Source organism: Vanessa tameamea, chromosome 5, assembly GCF_037043105.1.
Source record: "Vanessa tameamea isolate UH-Manoa-2023 chromosome 5, ilVanTame1 primary haplotype, whole genome shotgun sequence".
Lineage (NCBI taxonomy): Eukaryota > Metazoa > Arthropoda > Insecta > Lepidoptera > Nymphalidae > Vanessa > Vanessa tameamea.
In genome coordinates this window covers 6,863,104-6,886,539 of record NC_087313.1, presented here as the reverse complement: position 1 = coordinate 6,886,539, position 23,436 = coordinate 6,863,104, and the positions used below count along the sequence as shown (strand labels likewise).

General features: G+C 33.5%; 2 protein-coding genes across 2 annotated transcripts in view; one reads left to right on the top strand and one right to left on the bottom strand.

Annotated features, from left to right (window-relative positions):
- The window catches only part of LOC113392672 (aquaporin AQPAe.a), a 36,601-nt gene extending 22,539 nt beyond the window's left edge, over window positions 1-14,062 (top strand). Inside the window, exons 2-7 of the mRNA XM_026629213.2 lie at window positions 4,489-4,580; window positions 6,375-6,499; window positions 7,763-8,032; window positions 10,477-10,641; window positions 12,354-12,479; window positions 12,980-14,062. Of these exons, the coding sequence (XP_026484998.1) occupies window positions 4,493-4,580; window positions 6,375-6,499; window positions 7,763-8,032; window positions 10,477-10,641; window positions 12,354-12,479; window positions 12,980-13,018 (813 nt within the window). The 5' untranslated portion in view covers window positions 4,489-4,492 and the 3' untranslated portion in view covers window positions 13,019-14,062. The remainder of the gene's footprint in view (window positions 1-4,488; window positions 4,581-6,374; window positions 6,500-7,762; window positions 8,033-10,476; window positions 10,642-12,353; window positions 12,480-12,979) is intronic.
- Window positions 14,063-14,963: 901 nt separating this feature from the next.
- On the bottom strand, window positions 14,964-23,230 carry LOC113392628 (exostosin-3). The gene is made up of 10 exons (XM_026629144.2): window positions 22,929-23,230; window positions 22,062-22,187; window positions 21,459-21,970; window positions 21,063-21,368; window positions 19,981-20,992; window positions 19,409-19,611; window positions 18,726-18,827; window positions 17,855-18,029; window positions 17,191-17,295; window positions 14,964-16,660 (listed from the first exon to the last, which is right to left on the bottom strand). The coding sequence occupies exons 1-10, from the start codon at window positions 23,046-23,048 to the stop codon at window positions 16,556-16,558; spliced, it is 2,766 nt and encodes a 921-aa protein (XP_026484929.2). The 5' UTR covers window positions 23,049-23,230; the 3' UTR covers window positions 14,964-16,555.
- Between the last annotated feature and the right edge of the window lie 206 nt (window positions 23,231-23,436).

Sequence of the window (23,436 nt, the reverse complement as noted above, 5' to 3'; positions counted from 1 at the left end):
CTTTATCTATGGGAAAATCAATTTGACGCGGAAGTAGTCGCGCGGAACAGCTAGTTTAATGTACTCCACGACATTCTGTATAAATCATTCGTAAGGCAGACACAAAATACGTTTTATATGACTACAGCACGCTAGACTAAAGCAATGACAACAAATGATGCGAAAAATATATGAAAAAAACTGCCCGTTAATAAAGAATGCAACATACACATATACAAGCAAATGAATTCAATTCACGATGAGAATACGCAATCACTGTCCAGGGAACCATTTACAATCACGATTACCAAAGCGTCAACTAATGGCGGCTTGATTAAAATTTTAAACAGCCATCTTCCAAGTTTCTATCAGTTGAAAAAAGTTCGTGTTTTATTTGTAGTCAGAATTGTACAATAGTTATTGGACTATCGTTGAGTTCGCAAAATAAAACGACATAGGTATATAAAAAACTAATTACAACTTCGATACTTATCATTTTAAATATTAATTTCAACTTGATTATTTTGTCTCATAAAACCCACAAATGAAATAGATTTACTAATGAATAGCAACAATTATTATGTCTGTGTTTATTAAATTGTATGTTTTTTTTAAGTTTTTATAAGAAAAAAAAACCTTTTTAAAAGAAAAATAATTGGAATTTATATTTATTTGTAACATTTGTTAATTGCCTTTAATTTAAATAATAACTTTAATTCGCTATTTATTCCTTACTATTGATAAAAATCTATACATATAAGTTTAGTTACATAGTGTATATTATGTGGATCAATAATTTCAAATACTGTGTATATTATGTGGATCAATAATTTCAAAGAATAATCTACAATGACTGACTAAGAGAAGACCTAATTTATTTTTTATCAATAAAACACGACTGTACTTTTTGATAGCACTTTCATGGCCGCTAATCAATTCTATCACGACATTATAATCATAGTCACTTCACATATTTTTCAAGCTCGAAACCATAATGGCATAAATCCTGAATATTTCCTAACAGTCAATATTCATTAAAGCTTTCTAGAACACAGCCGCGTCAACGTTGTTTACCTAACGTATATTAATGATCACCGTAATATAAAAATCAATCAGATAATTTCAATTTTCTTTTTTTTTCATAAGTAACAAAAGGTCACAAAGTATAATTCCGAATAAACCATTTAAAAACATTTTAATTATAAATTGAAACAGATTATGGTAAAACACAAATTGATTTACACATAAGTCATGGTACCACTGAACAATTAACTCATTTTTTTTTTTGTATATGCTATCTTATTATTAGTCTAAATATTTTTTTTAACATCTACATGTACAAATTACGATTTACAATATTTCACACAGCACACACACACACCGCTGTCGTGAAATACCTTCACGTATCTTCCTCTATTGTCGCAAGTTATTATCATATAAGCGACTAACTAAATCTAAATCAAACGCAAATACTACCAGCATGACTTGGCTGTAACATTACATAATGATGTAATACAGGCCTCCGTTCGAAGTGCAGCAATTTTGTTATTTATAGACTATACGAATACCTATAGGGAATGAAACCAAGGATACAATGAAACTACTTATAATTCTTGGCCTACTAACATTTTTTTTGTTTACGAAGGTTACAAACTCCAAAGGTGTTTATATGAATAAAATTTCCGCTTTCTGCGAATTCGTATTTAAGAGGAAAAAGCGTGTTTTATTTTAGAGGTCATCGGTGCATAATTGATACTTGAGAAAGGTAAAATGTTTGAGTTTAATCGTTTAGGTCACATGTTCGGTCACGGCAAACAGCGCGAACCTTTTACGAATCCTGATGCACTTATATATGGATCGTTGCCAACCTTTGGTGCATACATACATATGCCACTGACCTTGCTTCGTTATTTTTTTTTCTACAAGAAGCGTCATCTTAACCTCTTGTTAAATAACAATTCAAGAACCAACAATTACAGATAATTTCTTTGACTTTAAGAAATGTATAACTTGTCTTTTGAAATAAATATGACGCTTTCTCTCTTTGCAGACACTGACTATTATTCTGTCGTACATAACTTCGAACGTCGATTCTTAACGCCCACGTGTTTTTATTATAGAAGCCCTTTATAAAGCAATTTGTCAGTGTCGGATACACGCTACTTAATGTCATTTAGCCTCATTACGCTACAAACTTTAAAAATGTCCGGAATCACACAAAATTTACCATGAACCGTTTCATCTGAAGTGTTCCTCTAAGTATACCCGTATAGCAACTGAACCGTGCTTTGTTCCAGCCAATGATAGCGGCACTTTCTAATTAATATAATTTACTTCCGGTTCAAATCCCATGCTCATTTCCCTATCGCTCGCATTATGCTCCACGAGTACATTGTTCCTGACACGGCCCTTTGTTAACGCTATTGTCATATTGTGTAAGTTTACCGCTTTGCGTGAAAAAATGTTAATTGGTGTAGAACTAGATTTATCAGATTCAATGAAACAGCGACCCGCATCGTTCTCGGGAATACTCATTCCACTGAATTGCATTAAGTTTATATTATTGCTTCATAATAAATGGGTCGCGTGTAATACATTTTCAATAGTAGGTAATAATATCAGAACTAGCAATTGTCATACACAATTGCAGTATTTGTTGTAATTAATTAACAATTACCTCAAATCTAAAGGTAAAAATATAATATATATATATATATATACTTATATAACATAGACGTCAAAATAGTTAAGAAATTATTGTTTACGATTTGAGTTTTCGGATTCAAAAACAGTATTCACGAATGTGATATTTAAAGTGACTCGTTGTAATATACATTTATTAGATAGAGTTTCGAAAGGCACTTATTATTATAATAATTATATAAGCCGGATGTATCAATGTAATAATTATTTTATATCGTTTTAGAATCTTACAAAAATGTAAATGCTATTTACGTTAAACAACAAAATATTTGTCTAATGAAAATTAATTCCATTTATACCAATACGTACCTACAAATTAAATAACACTGACTTTATTGATATGACAATAGTCCATTAGTATTAGGGGTGAAGCTAGAATTTTATATAACCGTAAATGTGCCAATGGCCAAACCCAGGAAAGGTTCTACTATTCCATCATGGTACACTACACGCTGCTAGATGTATAGCATTTGTATTTGTTAAAGAGTTAAGAGGGTAAAATGGAAAAAGAAGGAAGAGCACTATTTTTAAATTATTCTCTTAATCAAATTTAATCTCAGTTAACTAACGGAAACTGAGTGACGCTCGACGAACTTAAATTAAAATCTCCACTATCAGGACTAAAAATAAAACGTTATACGAGACAACGATATACACGTACATACATGGAAACGGTATTTGAAATGAAATGTTTTTGGAATTTTAGGTTATAATATCAATTACAATTTAGTGATTTATTTAATTTTTTAAATTTCAGTTTACACTTAGTTCTTTAAATTAAAATAAGCATTGTAAGAGGCATGGTTATAGTATAACAGCAAATGAAACGTTATGAGCTGGTTTACGCGGTGGACCACTAAAAAAGTTTGAATATCACCGCATAATATGTTGTTTTCCGAGAAATAACGGTACATTATATTATATATATAGGTACATATATGGTTTTCCGGGTAAACGATATTATAATACTATAATACATATTATGATAGGTATTGATACAATGTATGTAAAAATACGTCAAAGGTACGGTTGAACCCGCAATCTTCGATTACGATTAACGTCTGCTACCATTACAACTAACATAACCACTGAGCTATCTCGGCTCATTATCATTCGAATATTCGTGTTAGTGTGGGTAAATTTATCTTTTTTTTTATAATATAGGTAGGTGAACTGGCAAATGGGCCACCTAATGATAAATGGTCACCACCGTCCACAGACATTGGCGCTGTAAGAAATATTAAGCATTCCAACCTTGTGCCTTCACTCTCCCTTCAAACGGAGCCAATACTAAGTATTGCTGTTTGGGGGATAGAATATCTGATGAGTGTGTGGTACCTCACCAAACTGGCTGTACAAAGTCTACCACCAATTATGTCTAAAAGAGGAACGTAATATATTACTAATACGTCCCTTGTTTAAACATATAATTAAATATACTTTTCGAGTTTATCGAGTTCAGACATACAGACAGTACTGATTGGTCTGAAAAAACGAAATTCTGTTGGTTTTTTAATTTAAATATTATTAAAAGTTGGCGTAAACAACCTGGTGATTACCACGTTGATGTTTAAAAAACTGTGTCATTATGTAACATACGTAACTGCATTTCGGTTGGAACTAATTTACCATTGTCACGGGAATTATACAAATTAGCTAATCCACTGCAATTTTAGTTCCAAGAATGTTCTTCATAATCAACATTATCGTTTTCTATAATATATTAATAACAATTACATGTTTACATGAGTAAACACATCAAAACATTTCACGTTTTTAAAATTTCTATTTCCTGTTTCGTTTCAGAACGATGGGTGAATTGGGCAACAAGATTGGACTGGATGAACTCTCCGGAGGCGCGAAGGGTATTAGCAAAGCGTTGCTCGCTGAATTTATTGGTAAGCTGTCTTACACATTCATACATACATACATTTATACATATGTATATATAAAATAAAAGCAGCACGTGACAATCTCGACGTCGTTAAGTGAAAATTAAATAGTGAATACTATACCAGTATTGGTAGATATTTGAATTAGTTGTTAATTGCATAGCAAAACAGTTTCATGAAAATCTCGAAGCTTTCATCTAAGAGAAGAACCTTTTTTGGATTTTATTACTATGTATAATGTTAGTGCCGGTAGCCAAAAATGTATACCTTATACCTTACTGTATAATACTTTCTACATGTATGAATTAAAATATATATTTTCTGATTGTATTCGTATCTCAGGGAATACATAATAGATTTTTAAGGGAAATGAAATTACTAACTAAATAATTAAACTCTGGGTTTATCCAGAATAGAATATTTTGCCACAAAATATGCCGCACTGAAACCTCATGCCCCTGTGCTCTGTGTTTGTGGAGAAAAGGGTCAAAAGACCATTTAGCACTGATTTATTTGGGGCAATCGCGATTTTCGCGTATCAATTTCGTAAAAAAAAATCACAAAAAAATATGTTCTACAAAAATAATTCGTAGGTTCCCTTAGTATTATATTACTTAATATTTAAACGTAAATAAAAATCTTGTTATAGACAGCTTTGGAAAAAAAGCGAATAATAATAACAAATTCAGATGAAACTTTGCATATTTTTTTACGTATTTAAAAAAATAATTAAACGAATAGATTACCATATATAGTTACATTTTTAAGTTTTTCCGGTAACGATTACCGAGAAAAAAATAATTAATGTACTGTATGAAGCCCTTCAAGTATTATCCACGCCTTAATAAGTGGCTACTGTATCAAAATCACAGATAGTAAGATCGTGACTCGTGATATTACCGAGAAGTGGTCGAGTAAAACTGACCATTATCATATAAAAACCTTCAACTTTAATCAAAAATACTCTGTTGTAAATATTTATTTATATCAACGTACAACAGTAATAGTTTTAGATAATGAGATGACAGAACACGGCGAAATAAATATCGCTTTTCAATTAAATATTATTGGAACAAAAAAATATGGGTTAGTGTTATTTAAAACTACAAAGTGTAGCTAATTTGCATTAAAATATATGAAAACAACGGAAAGAATCTTGCAAACCGATTAACATTTTATACTGAGAATATAATATAAATAAGTATAATCAATACTACATTTGCTTTAAGACGAAATAGAGGAATTAGATGAGTATTTTTTTACAACCTGCAGACGCATGACGCATGTTTATCTTTAAGTTAATTGTAGTTTATTTTAATAGACGTGCAGCGAATAAAGCCATTATCCGCTTACGAATAAATAAAACAGGATACGGCACAAATATATTTTTTATAAATAATATTCACATAATTGACAAATATTAAAAATGAAGATGATAACTGTCTTAGTAAACCGTGCCCACATCACCACTTCAACGTATGTGAAGACTAAGTTAGCCAGAGGAGTAAAGCTTACAAGAAAACGTATATACTTATACAAATTTAAAGATTACACTATAGTAGGAATGTATGGAACGTTAGGGATATCCAATTTATTACAAGTAATAAAAATACCAATATTATATAGGTTTGATTAAAACTATAAACCAAATTAATTTGTAATTACAAAGTTGTATCATTGTAATTATTTTAATATGTACCTTATTACAGACACAACTAAAGATAAAGGATTCTTTAAAATAATGTAGTATTTAAGAGAAAGAGTTCTTCTAATTAATTGTACTAATCTCGTGTTGTCCAGGTAATTTGTTGCTGAATTTGTTCGGATGCGGAGCGTGTATCAACATCTCGCAAGGTGTGGACGCAGCGCCTGACATCGTACTGATAGCGCTCGCTTTCGGTCTATCTGTCTTCGCCATTGTTTCGGTACGTAATGTTTTTTAATAAAAGTATTAAAAAAGGCAAGTAGATACCCAAGCAAACGCTTGAATTAAACTTTAAGCATTACACTCCACGCTTCACTTACACAGTTTAGAAAATTAGTGCTTACCCGAAATCGAAACCGTAACCTTTAGTTTATATGCACGTTTTCATACCAGCTTTTCCCCAAGGCTCTGTCTACGTCAAATTTATTTCTCCCTCGAACCCCTCCCTTATCTAAGTCACAGGCTACCTCGAGTGGAATTTAATTACGATGGTTCAGTACTTTAATCGTGATGAGGTAACAAAATGACAGAGAAAGACATTTATAAAATCTATTTATAAAGTTTTGTTTTTATTTTTAATATGGCTAAACGCTGTTAGGTTAATTGTTTTTAAATTTAGTCTATATTTGTCTTTAGTAAGAAGTTTTTTTTTTTTTATTCATTCGAATCTATTCCAAAACGAATTATTGTAGAGAATATTATAATCAATAAAGGCTAAAAGGTGATCAACCCACCAAGCCACTGAATTGATTGTTACAACATTTGACATGTTAATGATTTTCTAGGAAATAAGAGAATTCCATGACGTAAACTACTATACTATTAATAACTATAAAAAATAATTACTGTTTCTGTATTGTATCATAGTACCATTAGCGTTCAATGGGAGGCGCGAAATACTTCTAATTTTACATTAAAAAATAAAACAAATTCAAAGAGAAAAAATCTGTCCGACCGTTGTTCTCTAATGTAGGCTATAATAAATCTTGACCATAAATCTCTTTATCTCAAAGCAAGAATTTTAAATCTCATGCGATATGTAAAAAATTTACTGAATAATTATTATGAGACGCCATAAATAAGATACTGTTATCTTTACGTAACCTTACTTAACTTGGTTTTAAGTTGACACGGATTAATAAGCCATTGTATTGTTTAATTTTTTATTTAACATCGTATAATTGCAGAAACATTGCAGTCGGAACATATTAAACGACATCTAATTGCAATATTATAATATTTATACGAGTATATTATCATATGAGCTTAACCAAACATGGATATCCCAATCTGTAAAATAAAATCTTTACTCAGTTTCGTATACGACCGTTTCAAACACCCCCCTATTTTTAAATTTATTTACATTTCTCTTGAGGTTTCTAGGCCTTCCCTTGGAAATAGTAACGGCTCTGTGAGTCACCATAACTTATGTTTTTGTTTACATAAATAAATATTTAATTATTGTATTTTTTTTATTCTCTAGGCTATAGGACATGTATCAGGAGGTCACGTCAATCCAGCTGTTACTGCTGGTATGGCTGCCACTGGAAAAATTAAACCTGTCCGTGGAATCCTGTACGTGATAGCTCAATGCGCGGGCGCTGCCGCCGGTTCTGGACTTCTTAAGGCATTTACCCCAGACGAGGTTGCTGGTAAACTTGGTGTTACGGGCCTCGGGAAGAATGTGACGCAACTACAAGGATTTGGAATTGAGTTCTTCCTCGGATTTGTCCTCGTGTTTGTCGTTTGTGGAGTAAGTTGATTTCTCCTTAATTATCTAAAGCACAGCTTCCCAAACAAACATTATTATGTTATTATATATTAGGTTAGTAATACTTACGTTTCAACCAAATTTCGTTCTATTTACGTTTATTTAGATAATAATAAAGTGTTATCATATATTTAAGAATGTTTACGTCGGTATCAATTGTATCAATTGAAAATAACATTGATTGAGTTCATTATAATTGTCATACAAAATAAAACACGATATCAAAAATCATTTTTTCCTCGCATAAAGATAATGTTAACAGCGTCTAAAACTTCTCGGAACCAGCTCGAGTTTTTGTCACTTTTTTATAACTGTCATTTAAAGAGATCGGGTTTTGTAGACGGTTGTAATTGTTGTACGCTTTCAAAAGGAAATATATAACAGGATAAAATACTGTTATAAAAAATCTTACAGAGTAAATCGTCTTATCTTTTACACTTTTAATATGTATGTAGCAAGTATATATGTAAATACGTGTTAAAAGTATAAACATTGTCAATACAGAAGTCAAAATATACAAATTTTAGAAACAGGATCATGTTTGTATGTTTAATTGTTTATATATCTCTGTAATCTCTATGTTCTCGTTTTACATAATTATAGTGTATTGAACGGTAGCTTATCTCGGTGTCTCGGTAGTAAAAGCAATGTAGACACCTATCTATAGATCCTACGTTAAGTGGGGAGGGTCTTGCAGTTTGTAGTAAAGAATATGTTTATAAGCATAGCGTCGAGACTCTGAATAATTTGACTTATGTCCGGTTACTTTATTTAAGAGGCGATTCGTTTGCGCCACTATATAAACGTTTCGTTAATTTACAATGACATGAACGTTTTATTAAGGCACTGATGTACTCAAGACATATAAAACAATATGACAAAACAAAACATCATCAGTCGATCCGTAAATAAAACAGTTAAAACAGGATCGCACACTCAATACCTATGCACATTTCTGATACATAGATTAGCCATTGCAAGCTAAGAGAACGGATTAATTTGCAAGCGAAGACATCACATTTATTTATATTTAATGATTTAATGACAGTACTGGAATAGGAATAAAACATTAGCTTCCGTGACGGACGTCATTACTGAACCGATACAATCTCCGCTAATCTGCACTCATTGAAATATTAAAACATTCATGTGCGGGGTACCTTCACGGTATTTACATGCAAACAAATCAATGTTTTAAACATTAACATACGTAAATGACACGGGATTTATTCATTGACTAAATTATCTGTTAAATATTGTATCTATATTGAAAATGTTGATGTTGTTTTCAATCCGTTCGGAGAACAACATGAAGCTTTAATTGTTCCGCAAGAATAATTCGTACACAAAAACAGTTATCAAAAGAAAATTTTACAAATCATATGTTCTAGTACAAAGGATAGCTTCTTTTATAAAAGTTACACCTTGAAACAGCCTGTTACACTTTGTTTCAACCATATAATTCTTAACATGGGATTACTGTAATACTTAAGTTATGGGTATTCTTACATTTTACAAGACTTAAAAATAATTATGAGTTCTCGTCTCGCATCTGCAGCTTCCCTGTCCGAAAATCTCATTCCTCCCGTCGTGTCATTGTTGTTATATGACGAGGAAAATAATCAAAATGACGCTGCGATATGAAAAGTTGTGTGTGTGTCATATAAGTCTATCTATAGGTTCTTTCTATTCAAGAATCGTCGATGATGAAAATAAAACATTTATATTTTTTTCATTATATATTATACAATATAGACTTTTTATGAAATCGCTAAAGAATAGTTTTAAATTATAAAAGTACAAATGATGTCATACATCAGCTCAACCCATAATATACTTAGTACTACGAGCAATATTTAAACTTTGTTACCGCACAGTAAAGTTCACTTTATATTTATACCTTCATACTTCATACATTTGTCTTGAGTACTTTTTTAAGAGGAACTGGTTGTAAGGCGTTATAGTTTTTATATTGTACCAATTCACTATAGTTCGATGACCCGAGACTAAATAAGAAGCAATGGCGACTTCAGTTTCGCGTGACTCCGCTGTGTCACGAACTAATTCTAAAAATTAGGTATCTAGTATTCGATTATAAATTAACGAAGTAATCTTCAATATCGAACAATGTTATTTTTTTGTTCAGGGTTTGAACCTTGGACGTCGAGGTTTTGTAGACCTTTAAACTAATAAAAAAGACGCTATTGGCTAAAATTACTTATATTTATTGTTCAAAATAGACCTTTACTACTTACTACTTAGATAATATTTATTGAACCCAATCCAAAAAAATATAAAAAAACCTTTAAACTATTTAATAAGTAAAATAACCTCCAGGAGATTTCACCAAAACAATGAAAAGTCTCTCATTAACTTATAACTTTATCAGCTACTTGGTATGAATAACAATGTCGTTTTATTTGCAGGTTTGCGACCCGAACAAACCTGACAGCAAAGCTGCCGCCCCTCTCGCCATCGGCCTGACGGTAACACTGGGACACTTGCTGGCGGTGGATTACACTGGCTCCGCGATGAACCCGGCTCGCTCCTTCGGCTCCGCACTGGTGGCTAGCGAATGGGCTGATCACTGGGTAAGAAACTGTTACCGTCTCATCGTGTACAAATAGCTAATGTACCTCTATTACTATTAAACGACATCAAATGGAAAGCAAGAAAAAATCATACGTGTGCCAACTTTAATTGTTATCTGTGAATTGTTATTTAAGTAGAACAATCTCAAACTAAACTTTTTTACGCCTCGCCACTTTTAAGGTTGGTTGTATTTGTAATGACTTGTCCTTCACCAAACAAAAATGGTTACGTAACGGTGTTGGCTATCCCGGTTCATTCCCGGATGTTTCTAAGTCACGAATTTCTCTTTCCCAATTTTGCACGATGACGTAGACATACTATTTATTTTCACTTGAATATCGCATAACCTAATAGATAACCGAAAAGTCAAATACATTACTCTTAAATATGAATATAACTATTCGTTATAAAATACAAAACAAGAACGATATCAAACGAATAAAATATTCCATGAGCAATACTAATATAGTCATAATTGATGTAAACGAGATAGAAAATATAAGTTTATTAATCACAGCGAGGTTGCCTACTTGTAGGAAATATGCACTAACATAATATGGACAAGTATTGTGACGTCGTGTTATTTGAGTTTTATATCGATGTATACATATAGGGACTCCTTTTGTCACACATTTTTTCTAAAATTTAAATTATAACTGTTATTATTAAATAGTGTTGCAATAAAACAAAATTGATTCTGATCCCTTTAAATTACATAACAGTTAATTTTATTAATGTAACTTTTGTCATCTCGGATATTTTTAAATTTATAAGAGCATTTTGAGTTACAAATATAACTATCGATTTGGTATATTGGCAGTTTGTTGAACATTATCAGTTTCGTTTGATGAATATTTAATCCCGATAACGCTTATACGAAACGCTCCCGAGCGAGATATCCTACCTTATTTCAACGATTATTATAATCTTTGTCTGAGCCAAATCATTCATGATAAATATATTATTTGCTTAGTTTCTTACACGAGAGTTAAACTAATAATGATGTTCATAGTGCTTTTTAATTCGTTCTGATATGGTTTTTGAACACAATACCTTTTAACTCGCAAACTATAGTTATAATTACTATCAACATTATTATTTTTATACATTTAGACAAAGGTATAAATTTGTTATACCACCGACTTATCTTAAAACATAACTAAATACACAAAACTTATAAATCAATGTACATTTACTGTAATGTGTTTGAAAGGTACTTTTAGTTTGCCCTTGGTCACGCGTTATATATAACATTTTAATTAGATGGTAGAATACTAATGTAATACACCTCTGTTTTATTAGAACTCTTTGGTTTTACCTTTTATCCCTCGAATATTAAAGGCATTACGTCATCAAGCCCAGTTTATTGCAACTAGCGGATATTATATTGTAAGTACTTATATGATTATATTAAATTAACAATATTGGAATATATATAGTATGTTACTCCCGCTGTTAGATTATATGTAGCAGTTATTTGACAGAGAGCGTTGCGCTTACTTCCCACTACTGGTATAAAGAGACACCCATGTGGCTGAATTTCAACAGGTTTCTTTAAGAGATGAATTTTATATGACAAATTTAGCTTGTGAAAACTCAATGGTGTCTGTCTCACTTGGACCCACGTTTATATCATGTAGTGGGCCACCTCGTTTCTTGTTTTGCAAGTTCTTGTAAAATACTAATAGTGATGGTCGGTGGTATTGCTTAGGTGTACTGGGCGGGCCCGGTGGCAGGTGGCGTGGCGGCGGCTCTGCTGTACGTACACGGCTTCTCAGCTCCGCCGACGGACGCTCCCTCCCCACGCTACCGACCCGTTGCCGCCGATGAGAAGGAGGTAACGACTGTGCTGTAATATAACCCCCTATTTGGATTTTGTTTCAATTTATTCCATAAGAGCATATTTAAAAAGGTGATGACATTTACTATGACAATTTTTATTTGGTATATTTGTATTTAAATATAATTAATATTATCACGATTTTAAACTAAAAATAATTTAAGATATAAAGGATTTCAATTGTAATTTAATATATAAACATATTTAAAAATAGTCTTTCTCTTTAATTTTTCAATTACGAAAAAATGTAAATCGAAATTTCGGTGTTGTATACGAATGTTTATCCACAAGCACTCTGGACGCCCCGCGCCGTCGGCGTGGACTGTTGAACAAACCGTAAGCTCGTATGATAGTTATAAAAATAACACATAATTTAAATATTTAACAAACACATACTTATTTTACACAAATAATATTTTAAGAATTTCTTATTATTACAGAAAACTAAAAATTAATAAGTAAATATAATATAACTTTGACACTCGTGTATATTTCAGCTGAAGCGTCTCGACGGCAAGAACGACGACATGGCCTGAGAGCGATGGCCGCGGCGTTGCCCGCGCGCCCCCTCGCCCCTCTCCGTCCCCCGCGACACCCGCCCGATGCACGTCCAGCGATACGTATGAACAGTACCTTCAAAACGAGTGATTATTAATCAAAAATGTAATCATGAACAGTTTAAGAATAAAAATATATCAATGAATATACATTCGAACTTTAGTACTTATTATACAAAAATACGGCTAGTATCATGTATAATTGCTAAGATTTTTTGACATATGTTATCTTACAGTATATCTGCAAGTAAATTTTAAATTATACACAAATGTCAAACCTTTTGTATAACTACTTCTATAAAATACTTCTATTATAAAGCAATCTCGATCTAGGTTTAGTGTAATCGCTATGAGCGAATATTTGTGATAAAAATATTTTTATATAAATAATTTATACAAAAATGTTTTTATTTGAGTGCTCTTCGAAATCGTTCAAAGTTAAAACTTTACTGCCACACTTATTTCATAAGTTACTTAATTGATAACACCTGGCTTGAATTATATCACAATTTTTTGGAATTTGTAATCAAAATATTTACCTTTGTGCGTGAGAATCACTGTTACAAAAATATATTAAATTAAATTGAATACTAAATTATTCACTGTAATTTATATTAGTATTAATTTTTTATTTATTATAAATTATACAAAAATATCAAAACTTAAGCTTAAATGAATTTTAAAATTTAACATACAAGTTATCATTCATTATACAGTTTCTTGAAAAATTTTATTATTGACTTTACAATTATTGTAAATAGTTTGTTTGTTTAATCCAAAATTAATGTTGTCATTAATTTTTTGTTTCTTTAAAAAAAAACAAAGAATTGTTTTTTGTGTTCCACAGACACTGAAAACACCACCGATGTCATACGTACATGTTTTTATTAAATTAAACCTAGTTATAAAATACTCTTGCATGTAATCATTTAAACACTGCATTAAGATGAAGAATTGTGTCAATAATTATGTCCTAGAATAAGTTGTAATAATTATATTAATTAATAAATGTATTTTACTTCATTTGCATTGTCATTTATACCCCAATGTCATAACTAAATAAATAGATGTTAGAGATCTGTTCATTCACGAAGTCGGACCCCACCGCGTTAATTAATCGGCGTGCATTCATAAATATAACCTAATTTGTAATATTTTCTCTGTCTTTTTTCTTACATTAGTCTACTCACGCACACTAAGACATGTTGTAAACACGTTCGTCACCCGTACTTATGCACGCCGATACTCTTGCATCCAGGGGCGCGCCTTAGTGATTATTTTTATTTTTTATTTTCATATTCTATAGATAAAAAAGATCTATAGATTATGCGTGTAAAATTTATTCTTAGTTCAGAAAACTTGATTACCTTGTGAATTAGGAGACTGTTCGATCAAATATTCTATTTCAAAAAGTATAAATAACTATCGGTTTTATTGGAAATCAGCATATAAGTTTTTCATCATACACTCAAAATAATGGCAAATAAATAAAGTATATTCGATAGATAGTAGAATGTAACACAATTGAAGTGTAAGTTTTTACCAAAAGTATCTATTTATTTCCAAACTTTTATTTAAACGAAGAATTACACCAGTTACTAGGAAGGGCAATAATGCAACTGCATTGTAAAGCGGTTTAACCCTAGCAGTTGAACTGAATTTTGAAAACGAATATTGTATTAAAAATAGACACCAAATAAATCCTAGCTTGCAAAGAAATGTGCCTTTTTTTTCAAATAGCAACATTACTGTCTATGAAATTCGATTTAACTTGCAAATAAAGACATACTTCTTTCTTTAAGGATTATTATAATAATATGTGAATGTAAGGAACAAGACATTTCGTGTTTTGTTGAAAATTGTCACAACATATATTAAGTAAAATTGGGGTTAAGGATCGATATTGTAAAATAAAAAAAAGTAATATTTTTATTTTTTTATTAGAACCAACATAATACAAAAACACACACTGATACGGCTACTGATCTACACAATCTCGAAATTTAAGAACTAAAAGACTAGCTATCCTTTATAATCCCACATCAGAAAGAGATCACAATATTAGCCTGTCAAAATTAGAGATTGTGTACACCGGAAACATCACCAACAAACACAAAGTCAATTACAACTATGCAGAACCTCTTTGGACAAAACATATACTTACAAGTTAAGACTAAATTACATAAGACAATAACAAGTCAGTCTTACAGATTCACTAGACCAAAGTTAAAACTCTGTATTGCTCTAATTTACAAAAGAAAAACTTTTATTTGACTAACAAATGCGTACCAGCTAACAGCACTTCTAGTGCACCGGTGAATTCATATTTAATTTAATTTACAAGTATGTTACTCTGACTGAAGTCAGAAACGATTCACTCGACGTTACATACAGCAACATGGCGCTTAATGCGACCGTACTCGATGAGCGGATGACTCATCGCGTCCAAAGTAGTTACTTCAACAAATAGTCACCATTTCACTAACATATTTAAGTGTTTTTGTTGTTTACATTTAAACATGTTAGCGCCATATGATTATCACCTCACGTGCGTTTAAAACTTCGATCACAAATTAAAAAATGCCTTATATGAAAAAAATAATGTTAAGAGATGTCCACGTTAAAATATAAAGATTATTTACTTTCTATAATTGTAACTATTTAATACAAAAATATATTGATTAAATATTATATTACATGTACTGCAAGTTAAAATGTAATGCATAGAACACGCGGAAATACCCAGTCTTTTCATGTACTTATCGTGTTTTCAAAATCCATTTTGTGGTCAGCGGTAAATGAAAATATCGTGTGCACACGTGTATCCAGAAATTGGAGTAGCATGGTTACCCAACTGTGGGGCATTTGTGGGCACTTGTAACTTTACTTACAGCATATGAATAATGTGTTACTAATACTGGTATGTAATATTGATTTCACTGACATTAATTTGAATTACAAAACAATTATTTTCTCCAATTACAGTATTTTTTTATATGCTTACAGCATTTGAGCTGCTTGTTATACATTTTTACAAAATAAAATGGAATCAATCAAAAAACAACACAAAATTAAAAAGCAATTCATTACATGTATACATATGATTATACTGAGATTTCATAGAATATCTATTATTATACATCTGTGCATATTCTCTTAACTATAAAGCTGTACAATATATACATTATTTTGATTAAGTTTTTAATAAAAACTGTACGAAAAAAATGTTCAAAAAAATACATCATGTAATAAAATTAATATTGTAAAATTTAAAATAATAAAAACCTCGTGACGCAACTTAATTCGAATTTGTTCTAAGTTACATTTAACTTAAGAATGCTATATATTATCTTGGTATAAATTATGTATATGAACTTATGGTATTATGTAAAAAATATGTAACACCCGAATTGTAAAAAGCGACCTTGATACCTGATTTTAATTTGCTAAAATAAAGAATCTGTATAAAATTATAAGTTGAATGTAAATAAAAATATTAATTCAAAGTTATGTAAGTTATATAAATTTAAAACATTTCTGTTTATCGTGAGGTATTCTCGTTTTAAATAGCACGGAATCAGCGCGATACTGCGTCGATAGTAGAGGCGTGTAGCCCATCACCTGTAACAAATAACAATTGAATTAAAAAAAAAGTAGTAAATAAAAAAAATACTATATAAGAATCGAAACATTTATATATTCGAAAAACAAAATAATAAATCCTTAAAGAGGTTGCATCATGCGTAATTATTTACATAAATACCTCTTTGGTCTAGTTAGTAGCTAGCTTATAAGGGATCCCGAGGTTCCTGGGTCGGACCAATAAAATAAAATTTGGTTTGTCTATTAAAAAGTTCTTACTATATTATACTATCATAAAAAGGAAGTAGTTCAAGTAAGTTCTTATAATTACTTGCCTCGGAAAGCACGTAAAGGGACACCGCTGTCTGAACACTCAGATTATATAACAAAAAAGTCAGACTAAAAACCTACTCTAAATCTCCTGCGTGGCTAGTCTTCTTTAAGAATAGTCAGTTGTGGCTTACTATCATGAGAGAATATCTCTTGTAATATATCTATAAAAAATACATTTATAGCAATATGAAATGGTATAGTTTTAAGATTCGACGTTCTTTGCTAAATTGACTCACCTGTGAGAAAAACTGTATACATTTATGCCTTTCATGGAAATGTGTTTCATCAGCAGACAGCGTGACGGGACAGCCCGGGCAGCGGAACGTCCAGCGAGACGTCACCTATATCATTGAAAACACATCGATTAGTTACTATGCATACATATATAATTAATCTCCAAATGAATGTATGGGCATAGCCTATTCCAATCGAAGGAGTAAAGATAAAAAAGCCTTAGATTTACGTATTCCATGCGATTTGCCACTAACTCTGGTTCCATTATGCACTAGACAGTTCCTGTATAAATATAGATCAGTATACATAACAGCGAAATACCACTCACTGATTAATCACGAAGTCTCAGAAACTATAATACTAACTTGAAATTAGCAGGTCCGCTAAGAACGGAATTTACGAATATCCACCCCTAAGGGGGGAAAACGGGGCTTGGAAGTTTGTGTTTTACAAATTTAACATACATATAAGAATATGACACTATTCCACTTAACTAAAAGTTAAAACAAAATAAAAATGTATTTCGATAAATGAATACTCCCCGAGCCTCGACCGAGTATGCACCTACTACACCCACTACCATAGCAATTAAAATGGCGTTCGACTCGTAAGTCCGTCGCGAGTCGGTCGTTGATCGTCGGTCAGCAGGACGGGTGGGGGTAGTACCTTGACGGGCGGCTTCCTGGTGAGGTGCGCGACGAGGAAGTTCATGGCGATGTCCTCGCAGTTCATGTACTCGTCCACGTAGTCGCGCACGGCGGCCGGCAGCGCGCGCCAGTAGGCCCACAGGTAGTAGCGGTGCACGAAGGCCGCGCCCGTCAGCACCATGCTCAGCTCGCAGCTGCGGGCAGCGTTACCACGTCCGTCAGGATCTCAACGGACAGTGCTCTCAGATGCACGGAAGTGTTAACAAAATCAAATTTTTGGAATATTATTACACAACACAACACCACACAAAATGCCTGACAGATTCGTTTCTTTAAAACAATGAAGACGAATTACTCCAAAAAATGAGAAACGATCCTGTCACTTTTGTGTTTTGAACGGTCAATGTCAACAAAGCTAGCCAATTGTACAGAAGCTATTTCGCGACATAACGTGCAGAAACATTCGCAAAAACTTAGGATTACAACAACAGCCACGAATTCCTTGGTAGAGAAACCAAAGGTTAGAAATGGGCTCGACTCATAAATGGATCCTAAAGACCTTAAAACCGGTATCGGTACCGGTACGTTTTTTTTAATTTTAGACGAGATGGCCCAGTGGTTAGAACGCGTGCATCTTAACCGATGATTGCGGGTTCAAACCCAGGCAAGCACCACTGAATTTTCATGTGCTTAATTTGTGTTTATAATTCATGTCGTGCTCGGCGGTGAAGGAAAATATCGTGAGGAAACCTGCATGTGTCTAATTCTAACGAAACTCTGCCACGTGTGTATCCACAAAACCGCATTGGACCAGCGTGGTGGAATTTGCTACAAACCTTCTCCTCAAAGGGAAATTTACAGGCTGTTAATGTAATGTAAATATATTTTACCTGTAATTTGAATTGTAAAGGAAGCCATTATTGAAATTAAGATCCCAGGCATGATATCTCCCAGGAAAGCCAACTATGCGGTCTCGATGTTCACGCCATACTCTGTAAATTAAATATTTTACTGAATAAGCGGGAGGTACAGGTCTAAACTAGCTTGACTTGCTACTAGTCGCCTGATCGATTGCATCTTTTTCGATACATCAAAGAGTCTAATACAAACGCACGCCAATTTCGTTTCACAATTACGGGTTTTTAATCAATAAGTCAAATTTTAGAAAAAAATGTGAGAAAAAATGAAAAGCTACATATTCATTTAAAAACTAAACCGTTTATTCTCAGTTGGTCAGCAAGATAAACTCGGATAAGATAGATATTATTGTTAATTTAGAAATAAATTTATGAAATATTTTTATGATGTAAATGATTTAATTTAACATCGTATAAATCGGAATTACCACATAGCAGAAACTTTACCTAACCAGGCGACCACGAAACCTTACCACGAGTAAAACTAATCACTCATCAGATATTTTACCACTAAACAATACTACTTGTGAATTGTTTTATTTCGGTTTGAAGGGTGAGTGAGCCAGTGTAATTTGTACAAGCTACATACAATCACTTAGTTCTTAGGGCTTGACGAATTGGTGATAAATATGGCGATGGCTGCCAATTACGAATACCTGAACGCGAAGACGATCTCGTCGTGGCGCAGATGCGCGTCGTCGTCGACGCAGAGCACGGCCTCGGTGTCGATGACGTGGTAGGGCAGGAAGCGGTTGTTGAGCGAGTTGCGCGGCGCGCGCACCACGGCCACCGGCGCGCCCGCCTCGGGCCACGGCTGCGCCGCCGTCGGCGCGCTCACGCCGTTCCACACCACCACCACCTGCGCGCGGGTCGGGCCGACCGTTACACGGGAAGTCTGAGAGAGACTCACTCCCTCACTTGCGAGGTGGAACATCAACTAAGAACGTTTTTGGAATGGTGAAGGAATCCGTTTCCGTATACGAACAACTTTTACGTCACAAACCTATCTGATTATTTATGATAAAATTTACGTAAAAAGTGATGATCGAAGGCTCCTTTGCCCAATATTAAAATGAATCATTCAAAGTGATTGGACTGTATGCAATCGTCATATCGAATATTTCGAGTATTTAAATGTTTTTATATACTACAAATATATTTTTTAAAGAATATACCTCTCGGTATGAATCTACAAAATTATACTCCTAAAATTCGATAGTAAAATTACCTTATTCAAATACGGCAAGCCTCGTAGTCTTGCTAAAGCCGCAGCTAGGACTGCTTCTCGTTCATAAGTCAAAATGACTATTGTAAACTGTTCTCTCGCACGATCGCCACCTAGAGCCTCACTGAACTCCTTGCCAGAACCACCTGCGCCAGCACCGATGGGTCTAAACCCGGCCGCCGAACCCATAAACCTAGCTTCGGACGTCACTGGTGGGTCCCATGGCAGCTGTGGGTACAGAGCAAACGGCTCACCCCATTCGTTCCACAACTCGTATCCATGCAGCAGAGCCAGGGAGTAGTTTCTCCGATATGCTGGACTGGGGTAAGGCGCTTCTAACGGTCCGAGAGTTTCTTCCGGCTCAGTGTCTACGGCTGGCGGCTCAAGTTTTGGTGGATAGTACGAATCGTTGAAGGCAGGTGAACCCGTTACGGCCAACGCCGGGCGTGCCGGTATGTTTAAGCGCATTCGTATCGTCGCAAGTAATGAATCCATACTTGCTTGCACCGAACTTAAATATCGCTCCCATAATACACGGCCCTGTCTTCGAAACGCCAGTAAATCTGCATCAGACAGCGCTCGGAGGAGGAAATGCAACTCGGTTACTCGAGCCTTCGGTAACAATATGGTCGCTCTTCGCCAATCTAGTACCTCGTCATATGGAAGACGAATCCGGTCCCCACCGAGGACTACCGGGATAGCACCCGATCGTAACGCCTCATATAATCTCGCCTGTAAAAGGGCTGTTGAAGCATAATTGCTATCAGCAGGAGCAAGTATCAAACCAAATGTAGAATCACGTAAAATGGATCGTCGCGAGCGGTCTGTACCGCAGAGCGCCCAATCCCCTATCGGTATAACTGCTCGCCTTTCTATGGGCGGATCACACTCAAATTGTAAGAAGAATACATCTGAAGATGGCGCCGATTTTACTGCCTTTTGGAGAGATTCGATTAGATTTTTATCATCGTCTTTATCCATTCCCGGCGGCGCTGGCGTCTGTGAGCCCTGAAAACTGAACGATGCTTATGAATACATACTAAACCATGCTCTTCAAATTCAATACTTCACAAAATTATGATTACCTCAGAATGTATTTACGTCTCGCTGGTGCTAAAGGAGCACAATCGGCCCACACGTCTCCTCCTGGAGGCCCGAGAGCCGGCGGCATTACAATATCGAAACCCGGTCGAAACTGTTGTAAAGTAAACGTGGATTGGGCGATCATTGCTCTTCCCGTCGACACGGTACGGAATGCATCGCCGGACCCAACGGATAACTCACGACGCGCCAAGTTTAGTAAAATATGGTTACGACCATCGCCTCCCCAATATGGTAAGCTTTTAATAGCCGTCTCATTCAACAGCAGCTTAAATGCGTCTGCTGTAGAACTAAAACAGAACGTTTTAACATTTATTATATCGAGTAAATTAAATTTACAATGTATGCAGGTAATAAAGTAAAACGTAAAAAAAACTCACGAGGGACCTTTGTCGAGCGGAAAACCTTCTCCCACAAGAACGAGATAAACACATGCTTCATTAGGGTTTTGCGTTAGGTGTGAATTGTAGGTAAGTGTTTGACGTAAAGTTGTTTTCAGAAATCCGTCGACCTCAGCGCTAGCGAGCGGGTTATGAATGTCAGGATCATAAAAATATATTGGAAAACCGGACGTTAAAGAACAACGTGAATGATCAAAGCAGGAATGCATACGACAATGCCCTTCGGAACTTAAACTAATAGGCGGTAGAATCGACGGAGGCTTCACGGGAAGAATTTGTGTAGGGGGAGCAAGTTCAGGAGAATCCCGTCGGATCGCTTCCAACTGCGCAAGGCGTGCTTGGTCCGCTGACACACGCAACCTTTGCAGTTCGGCCGTTGCCCGTGCGTACTCAGCCTTAACGCTGTCCGCTTTAGCACTCGCTGCTGCAGCTTCTTTTTGTAATTTTCCACGTCGTTCCTCCAATTCTCGCAACTCCGTTGATACCGAAGCCTGGAAGAATTCCATATTATTATATATATATATACAAGATTTTAGATTTGTACCTAAAAGAAACTATCCAAATATAACAAAACCATAATACCTTTATTCTCAACATTTCTTCAATTCTTATTTTAAGATCAACCACATTCATTGTAGATAAATCACCGAGGGCTTCCAAAGTGTGTCGCATGCTATTTGAACCCAATGACATGGATGTTGATTCATACTACAAGAGAATATTAAGTTAAAAATGTAAATAACTTCATTAAAAAACTGCTTATTGCCTTATAAAACTGTTATTTCATTTTACAATCAATGACTCAATCATAGAAAAATATAACTATAAATATGACTAATAATAATTTATTTGGTGGTCAGGCTTTGTTCAGGCCCATCTGGGTTGGTACTACCCAGAAGGAACTTTGGAAGACAAATTAAAGTGGATATAATATTACTTTAGTAAGTGGATTAATAATCATGTATTATAAAGATATCAGTTAAGAGTTGTTTATATTGCTTAATATAGCAGAGATAATTAGCAAATCTTGGAATTTTGGAATATGTATGTCCAAGTTAAGTTTATCTCTATATTATTTGTTTACTTTGTAATTATAGTTTTATACAAACAGAAAGTGTTTTTAAGTGAAATGCTAATATCAAAGATATCTATATAACTGAATGTAATTAGACATGCAATGCATTTTCTCTTCTTACTCATGAACAAAATGTATACATCAAATTCTATCTTAAGAAATATATAAATTAAGTTAAAAAGAAACAAATTCAATGATATTACCAAAAAGTTAATGTTTTAAATGACATGTAAAATAACAGATTCTTAAGAAGAAATAAATTAACATTTCATTTTTATTTTCAGAAATATAAACAATTCCTACAACATATAATTTATTTATAGACATATATATATGTTTATAAAAAATGAAAATATATAAACTAATTAACTTACCTTAGACAAATAGTAGTGAGTTACTAAAGGCACGATAAATAATATCACTGATACCATAAAAATTACTCGAGATAGTTTTAACTGACCTAGCCATTGGCAAATTCTTTCGTGTAGAAACATATTTATTTCTATTAAAATAACAGCACTTTATTATTAATAAGCCTTCATCCTTTTAATAAATAAAAACAGTACTCTCTATTGTAAATTACTGAGTAATGTTACTGTGTTTTAAGATTTGATTTGAGAAATATTTTAAATTCTTTTTGACTCAGCCATGGTTTATAATTGACTGTCAATGTCAATCAAAATTCAAACTTTACTTTTTATTTTTTTCCTCTTAGAAAAAGCAAAGGTATTTCAGCATAAAATCTTATATTTCTTTTTATTTACAATCGATTGGCAGACTTTTAACACTCACCTTGGAAACTAAGTTATTTTGTTTTTGGGCATGTTGTTACTATGTCACTCATCCTATAAGCCGGGCTGTGTTTAGTTATAGTATAGGGTA